This window comes from Nelumbo nucifera, chromosome 5 (assembly GCF_055504915.1).
Source record: "Nelumbo nucifera cultivar China Antique chromosome 5, China Antique-T2T, whole genome shotgun sequence".
Taxonomy (NCBI): Eukaryota; Viridiplantae; Streptophyta; class Magnoliopsida; order Proteales; family Nelumbonaceae; genus Nelumbo; species Nelumbo nucifera.
In genome coordinates this window covers 23,003,588-23,025,146 of record NC_142653.1, presented here as the reverse complement: position 1 = coordinate 23,025,146, position 21,559 = coordinate 23,003,588, and the positions used below count along the sequence as shown (strand labels likewise).

Genomic DNA, 21,559 nt, shown 5'->3' with positions numbered 1-21,559 from the left:
CAGACGACAGTGCCACAAATACATTTTACTCTTTTTGAACTGACTCATAGACTCTGTAACATGAAGGCCAGCCGTATTCTCCAGCATGTAGAGTCTATTAACCATACGTCCCCTACCAATCGTCCTCCCCGAGGCCAGATCCTGAATCACACAATAGGTAGGGAAAAAAGTCACAGAACAGTTCAAGGAATTTGTAACACTACTGACTGAGAACAAATTCATAGGGAATTTTGGAACATGAAGAACATCAGAAAGAGTAAGGCCGAGGGGAAGAGAGAGAGTTCCTTGACTAGCTATGGAAGTGTATGATCCATCAGCTAGTCTCACTTTATCTCTTTCGGAAAGAGGATGATAAGTTTGAAAGTAAGAGGACATACCAGTCATGTGTTTTGACGCTCCAGAATCGATGATCCATGGAGAGTCAAGGTTGTGTGAGGCAGCATGGAAAGCTGTGGCAGGATTACCTGATATGGATGCAAAAGAGGTGGTGGGAGGAGCATCCATCTGGCGAATTGCTCTACCATAAAGCTCCAAATGGTCACGGAAGGAGTTTACAATATCCTCCCTTGGGTCTGATCCAGAGTAGCTGTGTTGGCTATGTGGTGTTTGAGGCACAGTAGAAGTGGAGGGCTGATTCTCCCGAGTAACCATATTTGCCATGTGGTGTTTCTTGGTACCTTGTTGCCCGGGTCTTCTAATTACATCTAAGCCTTGCTTCTTAGGTAAATCTTGAGCCCACTTTGGTTTCCCATGGAGATCCCAACAGGTATCTTTGGTGTGCCGGGGCTTCTGACAATTAGTGCACCACAATCTTTCCTTATTCATGATTCTAGGTTTAGAAGTACTCAAAACACAGGCACACTGCCTTACAGAGCTGTTACAGTCCACAACTAGGCACTTGCTGAATTTTAGTTTCACAGAGAACCAAACACAAACACTGCAGCTGCAGTACTAGGATGTATGACCTACACTGTGTAGGAGTCCACAGAACAATATACGAACTGCTCTTGCAGTGTAACCAGGTCTGAATGATCTACAGTTTTGCAACTTCAATACAGCTTCTCAACCAAGAGAGAAAAAAAAAACTCAGTAGAAACAGCAATACAAGTGGTGGTGCACCACACCTAATCGGCTGATATCCACTTTCTAGGACAGCCGAACAGTCACTTAGGGTCTAGGGTTCAACCACAGTCTCTTGGAGAGTTGAATAGAGCAACATACAATCGGAGGAAGGGGAACAGTCCCTACACAGATTTTGGGACATTAACAGTCGTGCAAGAAGAGAGCCATAAACAGGAAAAAAAAAAGTTTCAATCCCTATGTCACCCGAACTGTGAATAGGTAGAACAGTCATTGATTCGAACTTCTCTTCAGGTCAGAACCTTCCTTCGAACATCTGGGATGGATTTCCATAGACTTCTTAGCCGAGCAACACCAGCTACCAGCACCTAAGGCTGGAAGTTGAACAGTCAGTAGCAGAACCCTTTTTTTTCTGCGCCAGGAAGTTGAACAGTCAGCTTTCATGTAGCAGAACCCAACTCGACAGTGGAGACAATCCGCAGCACTAGAGAATGCTTCCTCTCCTTGTCTTCGAGCATTAGGACTATAGCTTCTACGCAGCAGTGGAGAGAGACCTCAGCTGGTTGTTTTCTAGGCCTGGACAGTCCTGCTCTGATACCATGTTGAGCAGGAGAAGAAGGAGAAGAAGGGAAGAAGAAGGAAGAAGAAGAAGAAGAAGAAGAAGAAGAGGCTACAGAGTTAAGGCCTCAAAAACTTAGCTTCAGTCGAGTGAAGCTTTGCATTTATACTATTCTGGCCGTACATAACAATATGTCTACAGAATTACAAAAATACCCCTACGGGTACTAAGTCTGTGAACAGTACATGTAATACACCTGTTAACACTGCCTAATGTACATTTCTATAAGCCTCTATTCTCTTGTATCCATGATTAGCAAAAATAATTCCTTTTTTGGAGTTCCCTTTAAGTAGCATAAAAACCTTGTAGTGGCAGCTAAATGAGTGTCTTTGGGAGCATGCATAAACTAGTCAGATAATGCTGAGGTATAATAACTTCTCGACAAGTCTCTGAAACACTCCCCTGACAGGCAATAACTTTCCATTAAAATAGATAGTTTATGATTGTAGTTAATAGGAGTAGGAGCTGGCTTAGCCCTAAGTTCACCTGTTTCTATCAATAAGCAAGAACATACTTTCTCTAAGGTATAAAGATCCCCTCCTTGAAATAGGCTACCTCAATACTCAAAAAATACTGTAGCCCCCAAAGATCCTTAATCTCAAACTCAGTATAGAAAGGAACTGCTTAAGTTGGCCAATCTCCTTGACATCATCCCTTGTAACAATGATATCATCAACATAAACAATGAGTGTAGTCACTAATGCATCATTCCTCTTCACAAAGATTGTATGGTTTTATTACGTCTAAACATAACCAACTGCAATGAAGGCATTGCTGAATCTCTCAAACCAAGCCTATGGTGATTGCTTGAGTCCATGGAGATACTTCAACTTACAGACCTTTCCTTGCATATCCTTACCATACATCCTAGGAGGAAGTGGCATATATACATCCTCGTGAAGGTCCCTATTCAAGAAGACATTTTTAACATCAAACGGATACAGGGTTCAAGAGAAAGAGGTTTCCAAGGATAATAAAACATGAATGGAGTTCATCTTGACCAAAGGAGAAAAAGTCTCCAAAGTCGATGCCATATAGTTGGGTATATCCCTTGGTGACATGGCAGGCCTTGTATCTTGAGTAGTCGATCTAGACTACAAGCAGTCTTGAATTAAAAGAAAAAACGGATGAAAAAATTGGAGAGAAGAAGAAGAGAAGAGAGGAAGAAAAAATTGAGTAGTTGGGTATATCCCTTGGTGACATGGCAGGCCTTGTATCTTGAGTAGTCGATCTAGACTACAAGCAGTCTTGAATTAAAAGAAAAAACGGATGAAAAAATTGGAGAGAAGAAGAAGAGAAGAGAGGAAGAAAAAATTGAGTAGTTGGGTATATCCCTTGGTGACATGGCAGGCCTTGTATCTTGAGTAGTCGATCTAGACTACGAGCAGTCTTGAATTAAAAGAAAAAACGGATGAAAAAATTGGAGAGAAGAAGAAGAGAAGAGAGGAAGAAAAAGTTGAGTAGTTGGGTATATCCCTTGGTGACATGGCAGGCCTTGTATCTTGAGTAGTCGATCTAGACTACAAGCAGTCTTGAATTAAAAGAAAAAACGGATGAAAAAATTGGAGAGAAGAAGAAGAGAAGAGAGGAAGAAAAGAAGTACACAAAGAGAGTTTCAGAAAAGAGAGAGAGTAGTCATAGTTTCTGCCGGCCCTGTCTTAGTATTTATAACTATTGGCTAACTGTAAAAGGGCTGAATTGCCCTTACTGCTTACATGGCAAATAGAATAAGAAATAACTAATAATAAAGCTGAAATAACTAACTGAAAATAACTACCAACTAACACTGTCATATCTAACAGAATTATTGCTGCCATATGAACACTGTGGGACCACTTCAGTGTTCTTTACACTCCCCCTCAAGTTGGGAATAGATATTTGTCATTCCCAACTTGCACAAATCTGCCTCTAGCTTTTTCCTTGGAACAACCTTGGTGAGAAGATTTGCAAGCTGCATGCTGGAGGTGATATACGGAAGACACACTTCTTAAGATGAAACCCTTTCTCTGACAAAATGTCGTCTACTTCAATATGCTTAGTTCTGTCATGCTGTATCGGATTATGAGCTATATTAATAGCAGCCTGATTATCACAATACAGCATTAAGGGCTTCTCATAAGCAATACCCAACTCCTCAAATAGTGATTTCAACCATATGATTTCAGCCACACCATTAGCCATGGACCTGTATTCAACTTCTGCACTAGAACAAGAAACAACACTTTGCTTCTTACTCCTCCAGGAGACCAGGTTACCTCCTACAAAAGCACAATATCCAGAGGTAGACCTTCTATCATCAATACTCCCAGCCTAATCAACATCTGTATAAACCTCTATCTTCATGTGATTATTATTCTTGAATAGTATACCTCTACCTGGGCACCTCTTCAAATATGCTAATATCCTCTCAACTGCAAGTAAGTGAGTAGTCCTTGGAGAGTGCATATACTGACTGACAACACTGACCGCATAACTGATGTCCGGTCGTGTGAGACAAAGATAGAGGAGTTTTCCATCTAACCGCTGGAACATAGCTTTATCTTCAAGTGGCTCTCCACCCTCTGCACTGATCTTGTGATTCTGTTCAGTAGGTGTATCTGCAGGCTTAACACCTAACTTTCCAGTTTCTTCTAACAAATTTAGAACATACTTTCTTTGGGAAACAAAAATCCCATGTTTAGATCTAGCTACCTCAATACCCAAGAAATATTGTAGCTCTCCCAGATCTTTCACCTCAAATTCTTGATGAAGGAGTTGTTTGAGAGACTCGATCTCACCATTATCATTCCCTGTCACTACAATATCATCCACGTATACAACAAGCAAGGTCAAGAAAGAGTCCACTCTCTTAATGAATAATGTATGGTCTGACTGGGCCTATACATAGCTGAACCTTTCAAGGGCTTGTTTGAATCTATCAAACCAAGCTCTGGGGGACTGTTTTAGTCCATACAAAGCTTTATTCAACCGGCAAACCTTCTTTCCTATGTCTGCATCATAAAATCCAAGAGGCAACTGCATGTAGACTTCTTCCTGCAAGTCTCCATTGAGGAAGGCATTTTTGACATTCATCTGGAACAAGGGCCAAGAGTAACTGGTTGCAAGGGACAATAAAACTCCAATAGTGGTCATCTTTGCTACTGGAGCAAAAGTCTCCAAGTAGTCTATACCATAAGTCATAGTAAATCCCTTTGCAACTAACCGAGCTTTATACCTTTCAATGGAACCATCAACATTATGTTTCACAGTAAATACCCATCTACATCCAACCGGTTTCTTCCCTTTAGGTTGGTCAACTAGCTCCCAAGTATTATTCCTCAGAAGAGCATCCATTTCAACCTTCATTGCATCTTTCCACACAGGAATTGACAAGGCCTCCTGCACTGTTCTGGGGATAGGAATATCAACAATAGATGTAAGGAAGGACCTGTAAGAGGGGGACAAGTGATCATAGGACAAGAATTAGGAAATGTAGTGGGTTGTGGATGTGGTGCAACACCGTTTGCCTTTACGGATTGCAATGGGGAGGTCAAGGTCATCCAAAGAAGGTAAGGGCTCAATAGTGGAAGGTATCTCAGTGGAACATGGATCCGATAAAGGAACTGTAGTACCTGGATCTGGATCCACAGAAGGAACTGGGGCTGGCCTGGATTGCTGGTGACCGAAATCAACCTGCCTCCACCGCCTGTGGTAGACTCTCAAATCCCGACACCTCTGACACTCCTCCCCGTTACATCCCTCATCACTCAATGGAACAGGTAAAGGAACTTCAGATGAGTTAACCCCACACTCACTACTCTCCCCCTGAGGAGAAACCTTAGGATAATAGGGTACATCTTCGAAGAAAGTAACACCCATAGAGACAAATCTTTTCCCAGAAGTGGGTTCATAGTAGCAATATCCCTTTTGAGTTTGTGCATAACCGAGAAAAATACATTTGGAGGCCTTAGGATCAAATTTGGAACGATGAGGTCCAAGAATCTGAACAAAGCAAGTACAACCAAAGGTTTTAAGGGGAACAATAAACAAGTCTTTATTAGGGTATAGGAGGGTAAATGGAGGCTTCATGTCAAGAACCCATGAAGGAACTCGGTTAATGAGATAAACTGCTGTAAGAATAGCATCTCCCCATAAATGAATAAGCACATTGGAGTTAAACATGATGCTTCTGGCCACCTCCAATATGTGCCTATTCTTCCTCTCAGCAACCCCATTCTACTGTGGTGTATGAGGACAAGTACTTTGGTGGATAATCCCATGGTCAAGCAAATAGGAGGCTAATTGGTTGGCAAAGTATTCTTTCGCACTATCGGATTTGAAGATTTTGATTTTGACCCCAAATTGGGTTAAAATCATCTGATGAAAGATCCGGGTCAAAGTAGGAACCTCATCTCGAGAACGCATAAGGTAAACCCAGGAAAACCGGGTATAGTCATCAACAAACAACAAGAAATATCTGTACCCCCCTATAGCAGTGACGTGATAAGGACCCCAAACATCGGTATGCACAATATCAAAAGGATTATTACTTCTTTTATTACTCAATGAATAAGATGTTCTACAATGCTTTGCAAGCTCACAACTCTCACCTCAAATTGGACATCTGAATAGACTCAAATAAATCAAGAAACAAACTCTTCAAAGACCGAAAAGATAAATGACCCAACCGATTATGCCAAAGCATAACCTGACTAACAGACTGAGAAACAAAAGACTTCCTATCTTCACTATCTTCCCAATGTGATCTCTCTCCAAGCAGATAGATCCCATTCGTCTCACGACCAGTTCCAATCACCTTCTTTGTCTCCAAGTCCTGAAAAATACATCGGTCAGGGAAAAAGGTTGTTGAACAATTCTGATGTTTTGTAATGCTACTGACTAAAAGAAAATTAGTATTAAGCTTAGGAACATGCAGAACTGAAGATAAGGATATGGCATTAGACAACTTGATGTCTCCCTTGCCAAAAATGGGAACAAGGGAACCATCAGCAATGGACACCTTATCTCTGCTAGAAGATAAGTGATAGGTAGTGAACAGTGATGGCAAGCCAGTCATATGGTCAGATGCACCTTAGTCTGTTACCCAACAATGTTCAGTGTTACCTGGAGCTGAAGCATGATAAGCTGAGGCCTAAGTACCTGAATGAGCAAAAGCTGATGGTGGCTGAAATGATAGAGCTGAATTGCCAACTTCCTTTTCCAATTGAGTCAGGGCAGCCCGGGCAGCAGCTAGGGTGTCTAGGGGTGTGCATTTTGGGCTAGATGAAGAGGCACAATCAGTATTAACAGCCATATTAGCATTACCCCTTTTGTTCCTGAGTTTTGCTAGGACTAAATGAGGGTGCAGCTTCCAACAGGTGTCTTTAGTATGCTTGGGTTTCTTGCAATGTTCACATACTAGATCCCGCTTGTCTTCCTTCTTTATACCCCTCTCCGTATCACCCCCGGACTTAGGCTTGACTGCTGCCAAGGCTGGTGGGAAGGGCTGATGCTGCATTATAACCTTTCTCCTAGTCTCTTTACTGTGCACTAAGGAGTAGGCTTGTGATAGGGTCACATTGTCTCTTGTCAGTAGTTGTTGTCTCACAATATCATACTTAGGATTCAAACCAGCTAGGAACTCAAAAACCCTAATAGTCTCAACCTGCTTTTTATGAGTTTGTGCATCCTTCTGGCTTTCCCACTCAAGTGTTTCTAGGTGGTCAATTTCATGCCACAAAGATTTCAGTGTTAGAGAAGTAAACCGAGACCGATTTCTCTCATTGGTTAAGGTTGTTAACCTCACATTTCAGTTCATAAGTCCTAGCAACATTAAGGGGTTGGGAGTAGGTCTCTTTCATGACATCCCAGATTTCTTTAGCTGTTTTCGCCCACAAATAGTTCCGGCTGAAATGTGGCTGCATAGAGTTGCACAACCATGTCATAACCAAATAGTTCTCTTGAACCCATTTGGTATAGGTTTGGTCATCCTTAGTTGATTCTTTCGCATCTCCCAACAAGTAGCTCAGTTTTCCCCCACCCCCAATGGCCATCATGGTCGATTGAGCCCATTCTAGGTAGTTTGATCCATCAAACTTAACTGTTGTAATATGAAAGGTATTCTCAGACATGTTACCAGAATTGCTAGTCCCAAAAACACCTTCCCCTTGACTCTTGAACTCCATTCTTGATCAAGAATTAATAAAAAAAAAAACTTTTTAACTACTGTAATAGGAGAAATAGCACCCAAGCAACTTATAACAGTCGGCCTAGTTCTTCCAAAGAACACAGAAAACAAAATTCTGAATGAAACCAGTTCAAATTCCGATCTGAAACAAATAACAGTTCTGGATTTTTAGGGTTTTCTCTCAAAACCCTAAAGAAAACACAAAAAATTCTGAAGCCGCACCTCTCAGACTAAACCAAGATCATCTTTTTTGAACAGAGTCACAAGAAAAAGCTTACTTTATGGAAAAATCTCTGGCGGCCACCTTCTGGTTGATGCAAAACCCTAATCTTGAGGATCCGAAGCTTCTTCTAATTCTTCCTGACTACTGGAACTCTCCCAGACTTCTACAATCTCTTTAGTAGCAGCCGCACACTACCAGTAACCTCCAAGAATCAGCCAATCCTCCTTCCTTGTTGAAAAACTTCCAAATCTAGGTGGTTCTCATGTAGTCGACCTAATCAGACTAGCATAAGAGCTCCTAGGTCGGCTCTGATATCAAGTAGTCGATCTAGACTACAATCAGTCTTGAATTAAAAGAAAAAAAGGATGAAAAAATTGGAGAGAAGAAGAAGAGAGGAGAGGAAGAAAAGAAGTACATGAAGAGAGTTTCAGAAAAGAGAGAGTAGGTCATAATTTCTGTCGACCCTCTCTTAGTATTTATAACTATTGGCTAACTGTAAAAGGGCTGAATTACCCTTATTTCTTACATGGCAAATAGAATAAGAAATAACTAATAATAAAGCTGAAATAACTACCAACTAACACTGTCATATCTAACAGAAATATTGCTGCCATACGAACTCTATGGGGACCACATCAGTGAAGGGATGAGAGATCCATCATATGGATGGCCGAAGCCTGTAGGAAGGTTGGGCGAAATTTCAAAAATTTCTCTCCCAGGTAGGAATCGCATTCCCTATTTTAGAAAACTGTATTTTCAAGGATCAATTTTGAAACCAAACCGAACCAGATCTGAAACCAAAAGGGAGTGGAGGGATATGCCTGATACGAAGTAATAATAACCTCCAATGAAGGTGTTCACGCCCAAGGAAAAATCCCAAGATTGCTTCCACCGAAGATGACACGATGCAGGATGAAGCAGAATCAGCAGGACGGCTCTTCAGCAAGAACCAAATTCTTTAGCAAGAATGTGATGGAGGGCTAGTGAGCATGACTTCAGATTACCTTTTCTACCAAAGGGTAATATCAAGAACCTTTCTTGATCGCTCTCACAGGTGGAGATCGATCTGGTATGGCGGCAAGAGCAAGAGAGGAGATAGTGCAGTCAAACTGTGTTGTCTCTCTCTAGAATTCAGTAGTCTGTTAGATGATTTTGAGGGTCGCCCTGCTCTTCTATTTATAGCCTTAAAGAGAGGTTCTCCTAATCCCATTAGGAGTTTCCTAATCCAAATCTTTTATTTGGATATGGACTCTCTTTAAGAGATAAGGATAATCCCTTATCTTATATGCAAATAAAGATCAGCCTTCCTAATCTAATTAGGAGTTTACTGATCCAAATCTTTATTTGGATCTGGACTCTGAGTGGATAGGGATAATCCCTTATCCTATCTGCTCCAGAACCACCCTCTTTTAATTAATCTCATTAAGCCAGTTCGAATTGGGCTTTAGGCCCATTAAGTCTATCTGCTCACTAGCCCCTCAATCTGCTGCCCAGTTGGTTATCCTTGTATGGCGTGGGACCCAAACATTGATCTACACATCAGCCACATGGGTTCAACCCAGCCTCTCTTACAAGGCTTGGCCGAATTCACTGTAGGAGATAGTGAACCCCTGAGTCCATCACCATGGGCTCTGAATGGGCCCAACATTTACACTAAATGGTCCTTGGGTCAAGCCACCTTATAAAAACCCAAGGACTGTGGGCAGATGCAAGATTAGCCCATCAGGTATTACCCTCAATGGTCTTACACTTAACCTCTCAGCCCATAATGATCAAACACTGCCCGACAAGAGAGGACCTCTCCCTTGGCTGGAAGGTACAGTGCTGCACTCTCTACTCACATGGATCCCGGGAATTAAAATCTTTTGCAAACATTTTGAAACCATAATATATATATATATATATATATGTATGTATGTATATGTATATCTCTATATAAATATATTTTGCAAAACAAATTTCAACGGTTGAAATCAACTGCCGGATTTTAGGTTTCCATCAGAGAAAGTGCATCCCCGATCATTCACTTTGTCTGACAAAGGGGCTGATCCTGTCACTATGATCACCCACTCAGATGAATTCTCGGACTGTCCCAACATACCCAGGTTTTGACCCCCTCTAAGGATCTCACTGATTGGCATATCAAAGACAGGCCAATTTGACACCTAGTGCAGTATCATAATCGAGTCTAGGGGTCAGGTGTAACATTCCAGTTTTGCCCATCTATCTCCAAGGTCTAGGGCAATACTGGAATTCTGGTCCGGTTCAGGGTTTCAAGAAAACCCACACTGCATGTACCCCAGGTCTCACATTGGCAACTGAAACAGGCCACCCCAACCAACTTGGTGGCACGTCAGTATCAGCCTTGGCAGGATAAATCTCCCCAGATCTATCCAACGGCTGTGAAGATTCTAAATTAACACGAGTCTCATATGTGTCCAATTTAAGGGTATTACACAGAAACACACCATAATAACATGAATCAAATATGTACTTTATTCATTTACATTAAATGTCATAATGTACATCATTCTGATTGGAGCTAAGGGTATACATTGTCTAACAATCAGTGGGGTCCACATCAATGTTCTTTACATATTGTAATGGATCCATCAAAATTGTATTTGATAGTGTACACCCACCTACAACTAACTGGTTTCTTCCTATTAGGAAAATTAACAATGTCCTACTTATTATTCTTATGTAATGCTTCCATCTCCATTCTCATAGAAATAGCATTCCTTCATTCTAGCTTAGATAAAGCTTTTGAGGCAAATTTATGGATTGATTGGGTAGAGACAGTCTGGAAAAGAATAGTATGAGGGTGACAAAAGGCTATAAGAAAGGTGTTTAGAGATACAGTGAGCATTACACTTATGTTTATATTCCTTACAACAAATGGGAAGGCCAAGGTCTGGAAATGTAGGTAAGGGAGCTGACAAAGGGGGATGTAAATAGAGTAAAGTAAATTCATTTTATAGAAAATAGAGTAAGAGGATCACAGCCTCCAAACATTTTTGTCATATGTAAATAGAGTAGATTCGTTTTATAGAAAATGCATATTATTGAGCTTGGCACTCTCCTAGCTGGTTCTGTTCTCACATCAATATTTCTATCTTCTGCATATAGAATAGATTCATTTTATAGAAAGACAATCTTAGGGCCCATTTGGTTCATGGGAATAAGGATCTGGAATCAGAATGGCCCATTCCAATTCCAACCATTTGGTTGGGCTGAATCGAAATCCCATTCCCCTTCCTAGTGGAATGGCATTCCCCCATTTAAGGGAATGTCCATTCTCTCCCTCTCCCTTGGAAATGAGATCTCACTCCAGTTGATTCCAATTCCGATTCTGATTCCCGTCTGAACCAAACAGGCTATGGGAATAGACCATTGCGATTCCAATTCCAAGCGGAAGCAAACCAAACAGACCCTTAATCTTGGTACTCTGCTTGCTAACCTTTGCAGGGGGTTATCTAGTCCTGTTCTGACTCCAATGTTTGTCTCATGCACATATTCATTTTACGAAAAGTAGATGATTAAGCTTAGTACTCTACTTGCTGAACTTTGCAGGAGGGTTATCCAGTTTATGAGTGCAATTCCATGTGCAGCTGTGACAGAACTTGCCGGAATAGGGTATTGCAGAACGGGGTGCAGGTCAAATTGGAAGTCTTCAAAACAGAGAATAGGGTAATAGTTTCAACTATTTTCTAGTAGTTATGGACTATATTTATTTTCTACTTGATAATTCACAGGGTTGGGCAGTCAGAGCTGGTGAGCCAATCCTTCAGTGGGACTTTTGTGTGTGAATACATTGGGGAGGTTTTGGCTGATCAAGAGGCAAATAGAAGGGGCAACAGGTCTTAGATTTATCACATGTTCTCTTCTGGTTTCTAAGTTCTAAGCTGCATATAAATGTCTTATTTCAAAATTGCAGGTTTGATAATGAAGGCTGTAGCTATTTGTATGACATTGATCCCCACATCAATGATATTAGTGGATTGACTGAAGGAGCAGTTCCATACGTGATTGATGCCACAATACTTGGAAATGTTTCACGGTTCATCAACCATTGGTAAAACCATCTTTGTACATGCTCTTAATGTACTAAGTCAAAAAGATCTACCCTGTTCACAGACATGTCCATGTAGAAGGGTATCTTGTCAACAAGTCTTCCAACAGGATAATACATCAGGGACATTTTGGTCAATAAGTGCCACAATTTTGCCCTTTACCCAGATGTCACTGAGATGGCTTGAATGGTGCAACATGTTTTGGTAATACTATTTGTGAATTGTTCTGGAACATTCAAGTGGTGGTCCATCTGCCATTTAGAAGTCAATGAATTGAATAAATTAATACCTTGCTTTTATTTTCACATTATTAAACAAAGTCATCTTAAAGTTTTGCACCTGAATGAATAGTAAGATACCTAAATGTTAATATGAAATTTGGGCCATGATCTGTCCTATAGGTGGCTTGCCAATTGAAGTTTGAGCTTTATGGCATCAAAGAATGCTGCCTCTTTTTTCATCAAGAGAGTTGTGAGATTTTTAATCCTGTTCATCAACATTATCCTGTATCTCCTTTGCTCAAGGTGTGAATTACTAATTTATGGTGTTTGTTCATATTGGTTTTGTAGTTGCTCGCCCAATCTTGTGAACTATCTTGTTCTCGTGGATAGCATGGATTGTCGGCTTGCACATATTGGTCTCTATGCCAGACAAGATGTATGAGCTCTTTTCTTTTCCTGATGGAATGTTTGATGGCCTTTTTTTCACACTATGATGTTTAGGACATGGAGAATGCATATACATATTAGATATAGATGGTTTGTGAAAGACTTTGATACATAAGCATCAGTGGTTTGATGTCATCAATCAATGATGGTCCTGGCTATCTGGGTTTTGGGAGGGGTGGGCTGGAAATGGACCTAACCTTTGTTTGTTTGTTTGTTTTTTAAACAAAGTGGCTGCTCTCAGACTCAAACTTGTGTTCTCATGCCATCAGCTCCAGGTTTCACCATTGCATTCCACAATGATCCCTAAATGATGTCATCAATAGTGCATATTAATGTTAAAAAGAGAATAATAAGAAAAGAACATGAAGAGAACTAAAAAGGAAGGGGGAGGATAGAAAAATTATATGAAAACCTTTGAATTTATTACCAAGAGAAAAAAAAGGATGGTTTCTTAGCAATGTTACATATGCCATAGATATGTTGATCCACAGAAGGCTTGAACTGGTTTTGACCTACCAATGATTTAAGGAAATAATGGTTAGGTGGTAAAAACAAACTGTTAAGGTGACTTAACTGGTGATCTGAATGGTTCAGTCATCCATCTGTACTGGTTTTTGAAATGCTCCATAGACATTTGATTCAATGAGACCCAAATATAATTGATACTCTAGTTTTAACTTGTGGTTAGACAATAAGCTTGGATGGTTGTTAAATTGGACACATTTGGAAATGATAATATGATTACATTGCTGGCTTCCAAAAAAATTGATTACATTACAATTATATCATGAGAAAGAAAGGTATTAGGCTAGGGTCATTATGAGGTTAGCCTTGTAATATGCCAATACTAACACATATGGTCAGTTTGGAACAAGCAAAACCGATCTTTACCCAATTACAATCGGGACCTGTGATGCAGAACTGGACCCTATATAATTGGGTCGATTATGTTCAATTCTGTTGGGTCTATCCAACCCATTGATGGTCCTAATGAAGGTCCTCATCTAATTGATGTGGACACATGGTTGATCCTGATGAAGGTCCTCATCTGATGGTCTGGAATGGCCTTGGGGTTTTCCGAATGGCAGAAACAGGTAGGTCTTGCCTAGGGAAAGTCATTTATGGTATAATGACATTTTACATGTATGTGTACTGCAGATACTTGTACTGTGACAGAATCAGGATTACTTACCCATACAGTGTTGACAGTTATATCTCTTCACTTGGTTTCATCTTGCTTGCAATTTGCTAACTTGTTTTACATGATTTTCAGATATCTGCAGGTGAGGAATTGGGATTTGATTATCACTATAAGTTGCTTCCAGGACAAGGACATTCTTGCCATTGTGGTGCTCCTAATTGCCGGGGCCGCCTATGTTGATTGTTGAATAAGTTACAGTAGACTCAGAAATTCAAGATCTCTACCCAACCAGAACAAGGGTGGTTTCTGATTTTTGGAGTCGACAACAGGAATATGAAAATTCTGGGTGATGGTCAATAATCATCTCCCCTTTGCCAGAGGAAACTTGATCCAATGGACCATTACCACGAATGCATATTTCATCATATTGAACAAGCAAGCTTTGATTCACGTTTCATAATCATCATCATCATCACCATCATCATCTAAGCCTTTGCCATTTTGTTTTAATGTCACAATTCATTTCAGGCAGTAATAAAATTATTTATTCTTTATCTCTAGAATCGTTGTCACATCGTCAGCATTAGCCATACGGTGGGATGCCCTTTGATAGATAGACAAACTATTAAATCGTTGAATTACGCCAGTAACATCCGATAGCTCTTGACCCTTTGCCGCTAATTTCAAATTGGTGAAAAACTTGGTAAATGGTTTGAAATTACAGACGTTCATGAGATAACTATTATGCTTTTCTAAAATTACATTTTGCTAGGTGAAAGCGAACCAAGAAAGTAACTTGCACGCGGGTGATAATTTGTTATTAGATTTTTTAGTATCTACTAAAAGTTTCGCATCATTAGGACGCGAGATGTGACGAACTGATTGCAGAGACGGATAAGAAAACGCATTTCCATCCTGATGCAAGTTCAAATAACCGTGACCTATGTACTGTATATAGCCAAGCGGTTCACTTCAAATCGGCCAATCTTCATGTACTCTTTTAACTCTCAAGAAGCCCTTCAAAGAAAATATACACATAAATATATGGACATCTGCCCCAATAGACAGGCATGTACAAAATAAGATTGCAAAAAAAAAAAAAAAAGAAAGTAAGGTCTAGAATCATCTATTTATCTCACTTTCTGTTTCCTGGTTGAAGAAAGTTAAGGTAGGTGGTGATTCATCCACAAATGGCAATTGATGGTATCGGAGGTCGCTTCAAGTTAAAACTCAAAAGCTGTACACTTGAGTCTGTCTAACGACGCCAGAACCCTAAAAAAATCAGCTCTTGTCTATCACTTCAGCAGGCAAGTTGAGGTCAAAGAGGCCATCTCCCAAAGTTTCTTTCCTAGAACGTTTCCGAGAAGAGCATCCAATTTCATCTAAATTCGGAGACCCACGAAAATGCCGACCAGGTTCCATCGTTCCTCTTCCTCCTATATATTGCATGTGTCAGTAGCTTTTGGAAGACTGTCTTATTTATCTTCAAATTCGCTTCCAGTTAAAACTATAATCGAGAGAGAGAAGTAATTATGGAGGATTATTTGAAACTACAGACACTAATTAATAATCAGGTAAATGATTAGTTAGATACGATTAGGCCTAGCTGGAAAGGTTTCAAATTTTCAATACCAGTACCATTTATGCTAGTATCTGATAGTATACAGCTATCGGTATCATTGGCCTTGGTGTTCCAGCAGACGGAAAGTTCTGACGCCCTCTCAACACCCTTTGATCTGTAAGGAGCTATATTGTGAATAGCCAGTTGGAGAGAACCCAATAAATCATTCTCGATACACTCATACCTGCATACAAGCGAGTGAGACTAATTGACTTGCATGAATCCGAAAGGAGATCAGGGGTATGGAACGGTTAAACTCACATTTTCTTACAGAGATTATCAGTAATCACAGAAAGATTGATTACTTGCATCCGTACTTCCATGATTTTTTCCTCGGTATACTCATCAAATGGTTCCTCAATGAACTTAGAGAGCTTCTCCACATTTGATTCAAGCTGTTGCTGTTGGTCCTCAAATAAGTGTTGTTTTATTTCCCTTTCTTCTTTAGACATCTCATCCTTGAATAGGTCATCCCCAAACATATAATATGCAAATGGGTATGAATATGAGAGTACCCTCCTCGACCTGAAGAGCCTATTGAGCCCGTTTGTTACCCAACTAAAATCCTTCAGTGTTGATTCCTTACTTTCTGAAATAGAAATTTTGTTCTGTATGGTTTCCTTGAGCTTGGTTTCAAGTTTAAAGGAATCTGTATGGGCCTTGTAGCGATTATGATAATGCATGTACCGATACAGGTCTCGCTTCGCACGCTCAGCTCTCTTCTCGTGGTCTTCTTTATACCGGCCACAGCTATGACCACTGATACTTGACCATGTATGATCCCGCCCAGTAGCTCCACCACACAGCCAACTACATGTTAATAATTGAAAAGATCATCACTAAACAACTTCCTAATAACAAGATACGCCAATGGCTAATGGAATAAGTCTGTCATAAGAGGCAGATAGAAAAATGCAAGCAAAGAAGATTTCATTAGAAAAAAAGTGGTATTTTATGTTGGAAAAGACCCTTCGTTTTTCAAATCATGCACCTTTTAGGAGCTTGGGGTTGCAACGAGTATTAGTAAATAAATCCCAAGGCTCATTTAGTACTCCCAACCACAGTCTATTGAACAATATGCTTAATTCCATTGTAACCCATTGGCAGTTCTGCTGGAAGATAAATGAATAGCTCAGCAGACAATCTCAATCTATGCCTTCAAATGCTTCATTTTTTCAGGAGTCTTCCCTGCACTAGATCCATTTTCTATGGGCATTCTTTTAGAGGTAGGCTGGTTCCTGATTTTCTCATTGTATAAGGTGCAACTATAGCTATTAGCCTGCAAACCATTTTGGTAAGAAATATGGATAGAACACTATTCACCTTAGATGCAATTATATCATAACCAATTTTTGTAAGGCCATGTGTCGAGAATTTTCATAATGGACGACCATACAGGTTACCAGCTAAAACATGATAATGAAATCAAGAAACAAACATCATCAATGACCACTGTCAAAGTGGAGGAACTGTTAATTGCAATGCTGTCTGTTGATCTTTCAGATATGTCAATTGGGCAGTAAGATAATTCTTAACAACCAGCCTCTAAATTGTTTTGCCAAGTAAGGGAAGGCTAAGCATGGTATAGTTTTTTTGGTAGGCAGTGAGGTGCAGTTGATAAAAATTATTAGACCTGGATGAATCAATGAGATCATAACATTGTGTCATTCTAGCGCAAAAACACAAGTTCTGCATGACTGTGGAATCTAATGTCAAATTAAGTTTGTATTGAAAAGCATTGAAGTATTTGGCAAACCTACCACAGGATATAGTGTAAAATTGCAAATAAAAAATGAAGTACAGAAAGAACTCTCACCAAAACGCTTGTCCACATATACAGCTAACTAAGTTGCAGCCACCATTTTTTTCAACTGGTTTGTGACATTTTGGGCAAGGCTTTGTGTTCACTGTTATCCAATTAACCGTCTCTGATTCATCCTGACACTTCTTGGTCCAGAGCTCCCACATCAGACAAGAACAAGGTGAGTGTGCTTCTGCTGAGCAACTAAAACAAAACTGCAGTCCACATGTACATTCCACCTCACAAAATTTATCACCCTCAACACGTATTGCATTACCACAATGAGGAACACTGGGGCACCATTTTACCATTTTATTGTCCTCAATATACGACTCTAGAAGAAAACGCTCAAATCGCTCTGCCAGATCAGGATGTCTTGCACTGACTAGATTTCTTATAATGGCTTCATCACAAATAGCATTACACTTGTGTGCCATGCACCTTATACGCCTACTCTGACCCTCATTTATCTTCACAATGAAATGCTCTGTCCAACCTATATACAGATAAACACACAATTTTTCAAGGCGTAGTATAAGAGAATGGCAATGCAGTTTCTCCCCTTATGTTAAAGGGAAATAAAAAAATATAATATTCTTTCCCCATATTACAAAGATATCCGTCACCAGGGATTGAATACTAGAAGAACAGAACTGTACTTAATAATAACTAATAAAAACAACTAGTGTAATTAGCTTAATACAGCAATTGCAGTTTAGGGTTGAGATAAAACCAGATTGCACACTTTTTGTACAGATACTTAATATATATATATATTAAATAGGAAAGAGAATCACAGTTGTTATTTTGTGAAATGAAACCTAAGAAAACACAGGGAGCTCTTACAGTTGTTGCAGAAGCCATGGCCACAGTCCATTGTTGTAGTCTCCTTGGCAAGAACGTCATCCATGCAGATACAACACAATACTGTAGATGTAGATGGTAGTGAGGGAGGATCTTTGCGCTCAACCACTGTGACACCAGCTTCAGCAAATAACCAGTCTTTCCCCTTCTCTACAAGCACTGCAAGCAGCTTTTCAACATCCCAGCGGTAATGAATAAGTAGGGTCCGTGCATGTTGCTCACGAAGTGTTAGCAAGTCCATTACCCTACGCAAGTCTTCCCTCTGCATGGATTTATACCATGTGATATAACCAAGTTGTAGGAGTGGCAAAAAACAATAATTGTGAGTTATGACTATATTCAGAATAAAAATACTGGAGGATGAATTTACCTGTGCAATCAAAAGGGATTCTTTTGTGATTACCTGCAAAAGGACCAGCTGGTTCGTTAATAAATTCCAGAAAAAAAATGTGAGAAAAAACAGGTCTACATGCTGAATTTGGTCCAAAACCAGGGGTATAAACCATGTGAGTGTGCATTGGACTTAAAAACAAATTCATACTTGCCGTGCTGATTGAGTTAAAAAAGCACAAAATGGAAACTTAAAAATGCACTTTCAAATGCTAGTTTCAGATACCAATAGATAAAAAGAATTAAAATACTAATTCCTAAGAATTCACATTAAATCTTCCAAAACACCAAAACTGTTCCTTCCTGAGACGAATTGGCTCTCGAAACAAGGGAAATTTACTATTTTAATTCGTTAACATCGCACATTTCACTATTTATTAGATGCCATGAACACCTGGAGAATTATAGTTCCATATTATGTCGACAATCTCTTGCATAAGCAACTACGAGAAAAGCAAAGGGCTTAGTTGCTTTGTTTCGTTTAGAAAAAACAAAGTGTCAATAGTAATTGACAAACAAGCTTTTATGCGATTAAAGATTGTTTATTTTGATTTATTTTACAATAATCGCTAAAGAAACTATTCTGAGGCAATCCATGAAGCCAATATTTGGCACTACTTCAATTAACAAAAGTCAGAAATGAACGATTGTCAAACCACGTAAATCATCACAAAAAAACAAGAGGAAGATATTGTATTCCGGTTCAAAACACCGTGTATTTTCGTCGCAGCATCTCCCAGTCGTAAGAAAGGACGATATAGAAAAAGTAGAGAAAGACCTAAAGTGACGAAAAGAAGAGGACGATGAAAATTCAATGCAATTATTATCCAGGAAAAAGAAAAACCTAAAGAAATGTCTCGTACCTTACTCGAACTCGAAGGAGCGGCCTTGGGACGCCATTGCAAATCATCCTCTTCTTCGTTCTCCAACCCTTCGAGAGAATCACGATCCGAATAATAGTCCTCTTCTTCGCTGCTTACGTAATCCTCCATAAAGATTTATGAAAAGAAGGAAGCAGGAACAAAATTCTGAAGAAGCCGATTAATTAGGACGATCGGATTACAGAGAGAAGAAAGGTATCAAGATCGGTGTGGGAGTTGGGAGGGATTTCGGGGAAGGAAGACGAGAAGCTTAGAGGGGAAGCTAATTAGCTAAAGCGAACCAATAAATAGTTGTTACCTTCTTTGGAAAGGCAAAGAAAGGGGAGACTCAAGACTGAGAGAAGGGCTTTGGCTGTGCTATAAAGCCTATAAACCTATAAGACGAGATGGACGAAGAAGAGTGTGAGAGAGTGAAAAGGGAGAAGAAGAAGACAAACTCCAGAATGACCATCTTCAACTCAATTGGGGACTATCGTTCGGGTTCGGCGTTCCTGATTTTTTCCCTTGGCTAACGATGCGTCACATTTAACGGCGAAGAATCGCGCCGTTAACGTCGACGTCACTGCTATTTTGTTGCGAAACATTTTTGCAACAATGGGAGTCCAAATATAAAGATTGAGAATCGAGATTGCCTTTATTAAATAAAAACGATAAAATAAAAGAAAGAAAGTCCAAAAATAGGAAAATAAAAGGGAGGGAAATAATTTTATACACGTGCCAAACATGCAGGCCATGGGGTCACAACTTGAGTCATAACTCATAAGTCATAACAATTAACAAATAAACTGCTTAAAGAAAAATTGGTAAGTAATTAGTATTTAGATTAAAAGCCCAATTAATGGCATATGGTGTCTGTTTTAATTTCGATGACAGTAATATAAAATATAGATCATAATTTTTAAGAAGAGATCTTTTCCGAGGTGTACGGAACGTCGCCGATCATTGAATGGGCTGTGGGCTCTAAACCCTCTCGAACAAGCAATCTCAACTCGATGATCAAACCTTATGGCATTCGATGTTCCGATCCTAGTGTTATTGCTAATTGTACACGTTTCATCAAGTTTTTTCATGTTGATTTTTTCGAGAGCACACGGGCTCCCCACAACACGATCCACTCATGCATTGGGAACATCTCCCCCAATTTGTCATGGGGAGATGTACGGATAGATCGTGCTGTGGGGCGCTCAGCCTCAGCGCTCTCTGTCAGGGGGCGGGATCTGCTCCACATTCAGATGCCTCATATGCACATTCCCCGTGCATTAAGAATATCTCATTTACATATTTTTAATGTATAATAGGATGTACTTGTGAGGCGCTTTGAAGCGCTTTATGTGAAGAGCAAATCCGGGCTCCTGTGAGGGAGTTCATCCGAATTGATTTTTAATTTTTTATCGTTGCGCTTGGGCCTTCGTTCGGTTTTCCATATATAAATGAACCGAAGCGGAGGAAAGTTCTTAAAAAGTATCGTGAAATTGGCTTTAAAAAAAGAGAATATCGTGAAATTACTTAAGAATTATACTTTCCCTCGTTTTTTTTTTATGAAAAAAAGTACGTGATAGGCATTCTGTTTAATAATTAATGAAATATATAAATTGTTGGATGACCGCCCGTAAAGTAATGACTAATGAGTTCCCCTATAAAACGATTATAATATACAAAAAATGCGATAGAATGGCTTATTTTTAATCAGACGTTTGCTTTTCAATAAGAAAACTGATCAGACGTTTAATTTTCAATAAAAAGACTAATCAGACGTTTAATTCATTAATTTAATTGTAAAGATAATAATACACCCTACTTCACTCATTCCGAAAATGAAATTATTTATTTATCCTACATTCGAAATTTGTCATATTGCAGCAACTTTAATAGCCCTACCGTTTTTTCGGTAAAAATTCTAGCCCTATCGCTTTAAGACTTGAGATCCATCTGATACGAGTACGAATACAAGTAGTTAGCCAAATAATTGGGCACTTCTGTCGTCAAAGCATTTATTATAAAAAATCCCTTTTCCGTAGTTAAAAAACCACGT

General features: G+C 39.6%; 2 protein-coding genes across 9 annotated transcripts in view; one reads left to right on the top strand and one right to left on the bottom strand.

Moving 5' to 3' along the window:
• The window catches only part of LOC104595796 (histone-lysine N-methyltransferase SUVR5-like), a 54,702-nt gene extending 39,623 nt beyond the window's left edge, over positions 1-15,079 (top strand). For 2 of the 4 annotated variants that reach the window (XM_010256695.3, XM_010256696.3), the window contains 5 exons: positions 11,662-11,778; positions 11,844-11,948; positions 12,026-12,163; positions 12,731-12,818; positions 14,103-15,079. In XM_010256695.3, the coding sequence (XP_010254997.1) occupies positions 11,662-11,778; positions 11,844-11,948; positions 12,026-12,163; positions 12,731-12,818; positions 14,103-14,210 (556 nt within the window). In that variant the 3' untranslated portion in view covers positions 14,211-15,079. The remainder of the gene's footprint in view (positions 1-11,661; positions 11,779-11,843; positions 11,949-12,025; positions 12,164-12,730; positions 12,819-14,102) is intronic. The other 2 variants (XM_088888051.1, XM_019197453.2) reach the window with 2 other exon arrangements.
• LOC104595795 (putative E3 ubiquitin-protein ligase ARI2) lies at positions 14,937-20,003 on the bottom strand. Of its 5 annotated transcripts, none has more exons than XM_010256688.3 (7): positions 19,510-20,003; positions 18,627-18,659; positions 18,239-18,518; positions 17,408-17,888; positions 15,853-16,401; positions 15,603-15,775; positions 14,937-15,406 (listed from the first exon to the last, which is right to left on the bottom strand). In XM_010256688.3, exons 1-7 carry the CDS (start codon positions 19,636-19,638, stop codon positions 15,252-15,254), a joined length of 1,800 nt encoding a protein of 599 aa, XP_010254990.1. In that variant the 5' UTR covers positions 19,639-20,003; the 3' UTR covers positions 14,937-15,251. The 5 variants fall into 5 exon arrangements, with proteins under 5 accessions (XP_010254990.1, XP_088744175.1, XP_010254991.1 ...); XM_088888049.1 differs by having other exon boundaries at positions 19,515-20,003; XM_010256689.3 differs by having other exon boundaries at positions 15,609-15,775; positions 19,510-20,000.
• Positions 20,004-21,559: the final 1,556 nt, after the last annotated feature.

Coding starts and splice junctions, on each gene's coding strand:
- LOC104595795 (XM_010256688.3), bottom strand. CDS start 19,638: ATGGAGGATTACGTAAGCAGCGAAGAAGAGGACTATTATTCGGATCGT. Junction 16,402..17,407: donor ATATGTGGACAAGCGTTTTG/GTGAGAGTTCTT, acceptor ATTAACATGTAG/TTGGCTGTGTGGTGGAGCTA. Junction 15,776..15,852: donor GATAATCTCTGTAAGAAAAT/GTGAGTTTAACC, acceptor GCTTGTATGCAG/GTATGAGTGTATCGAGAATG.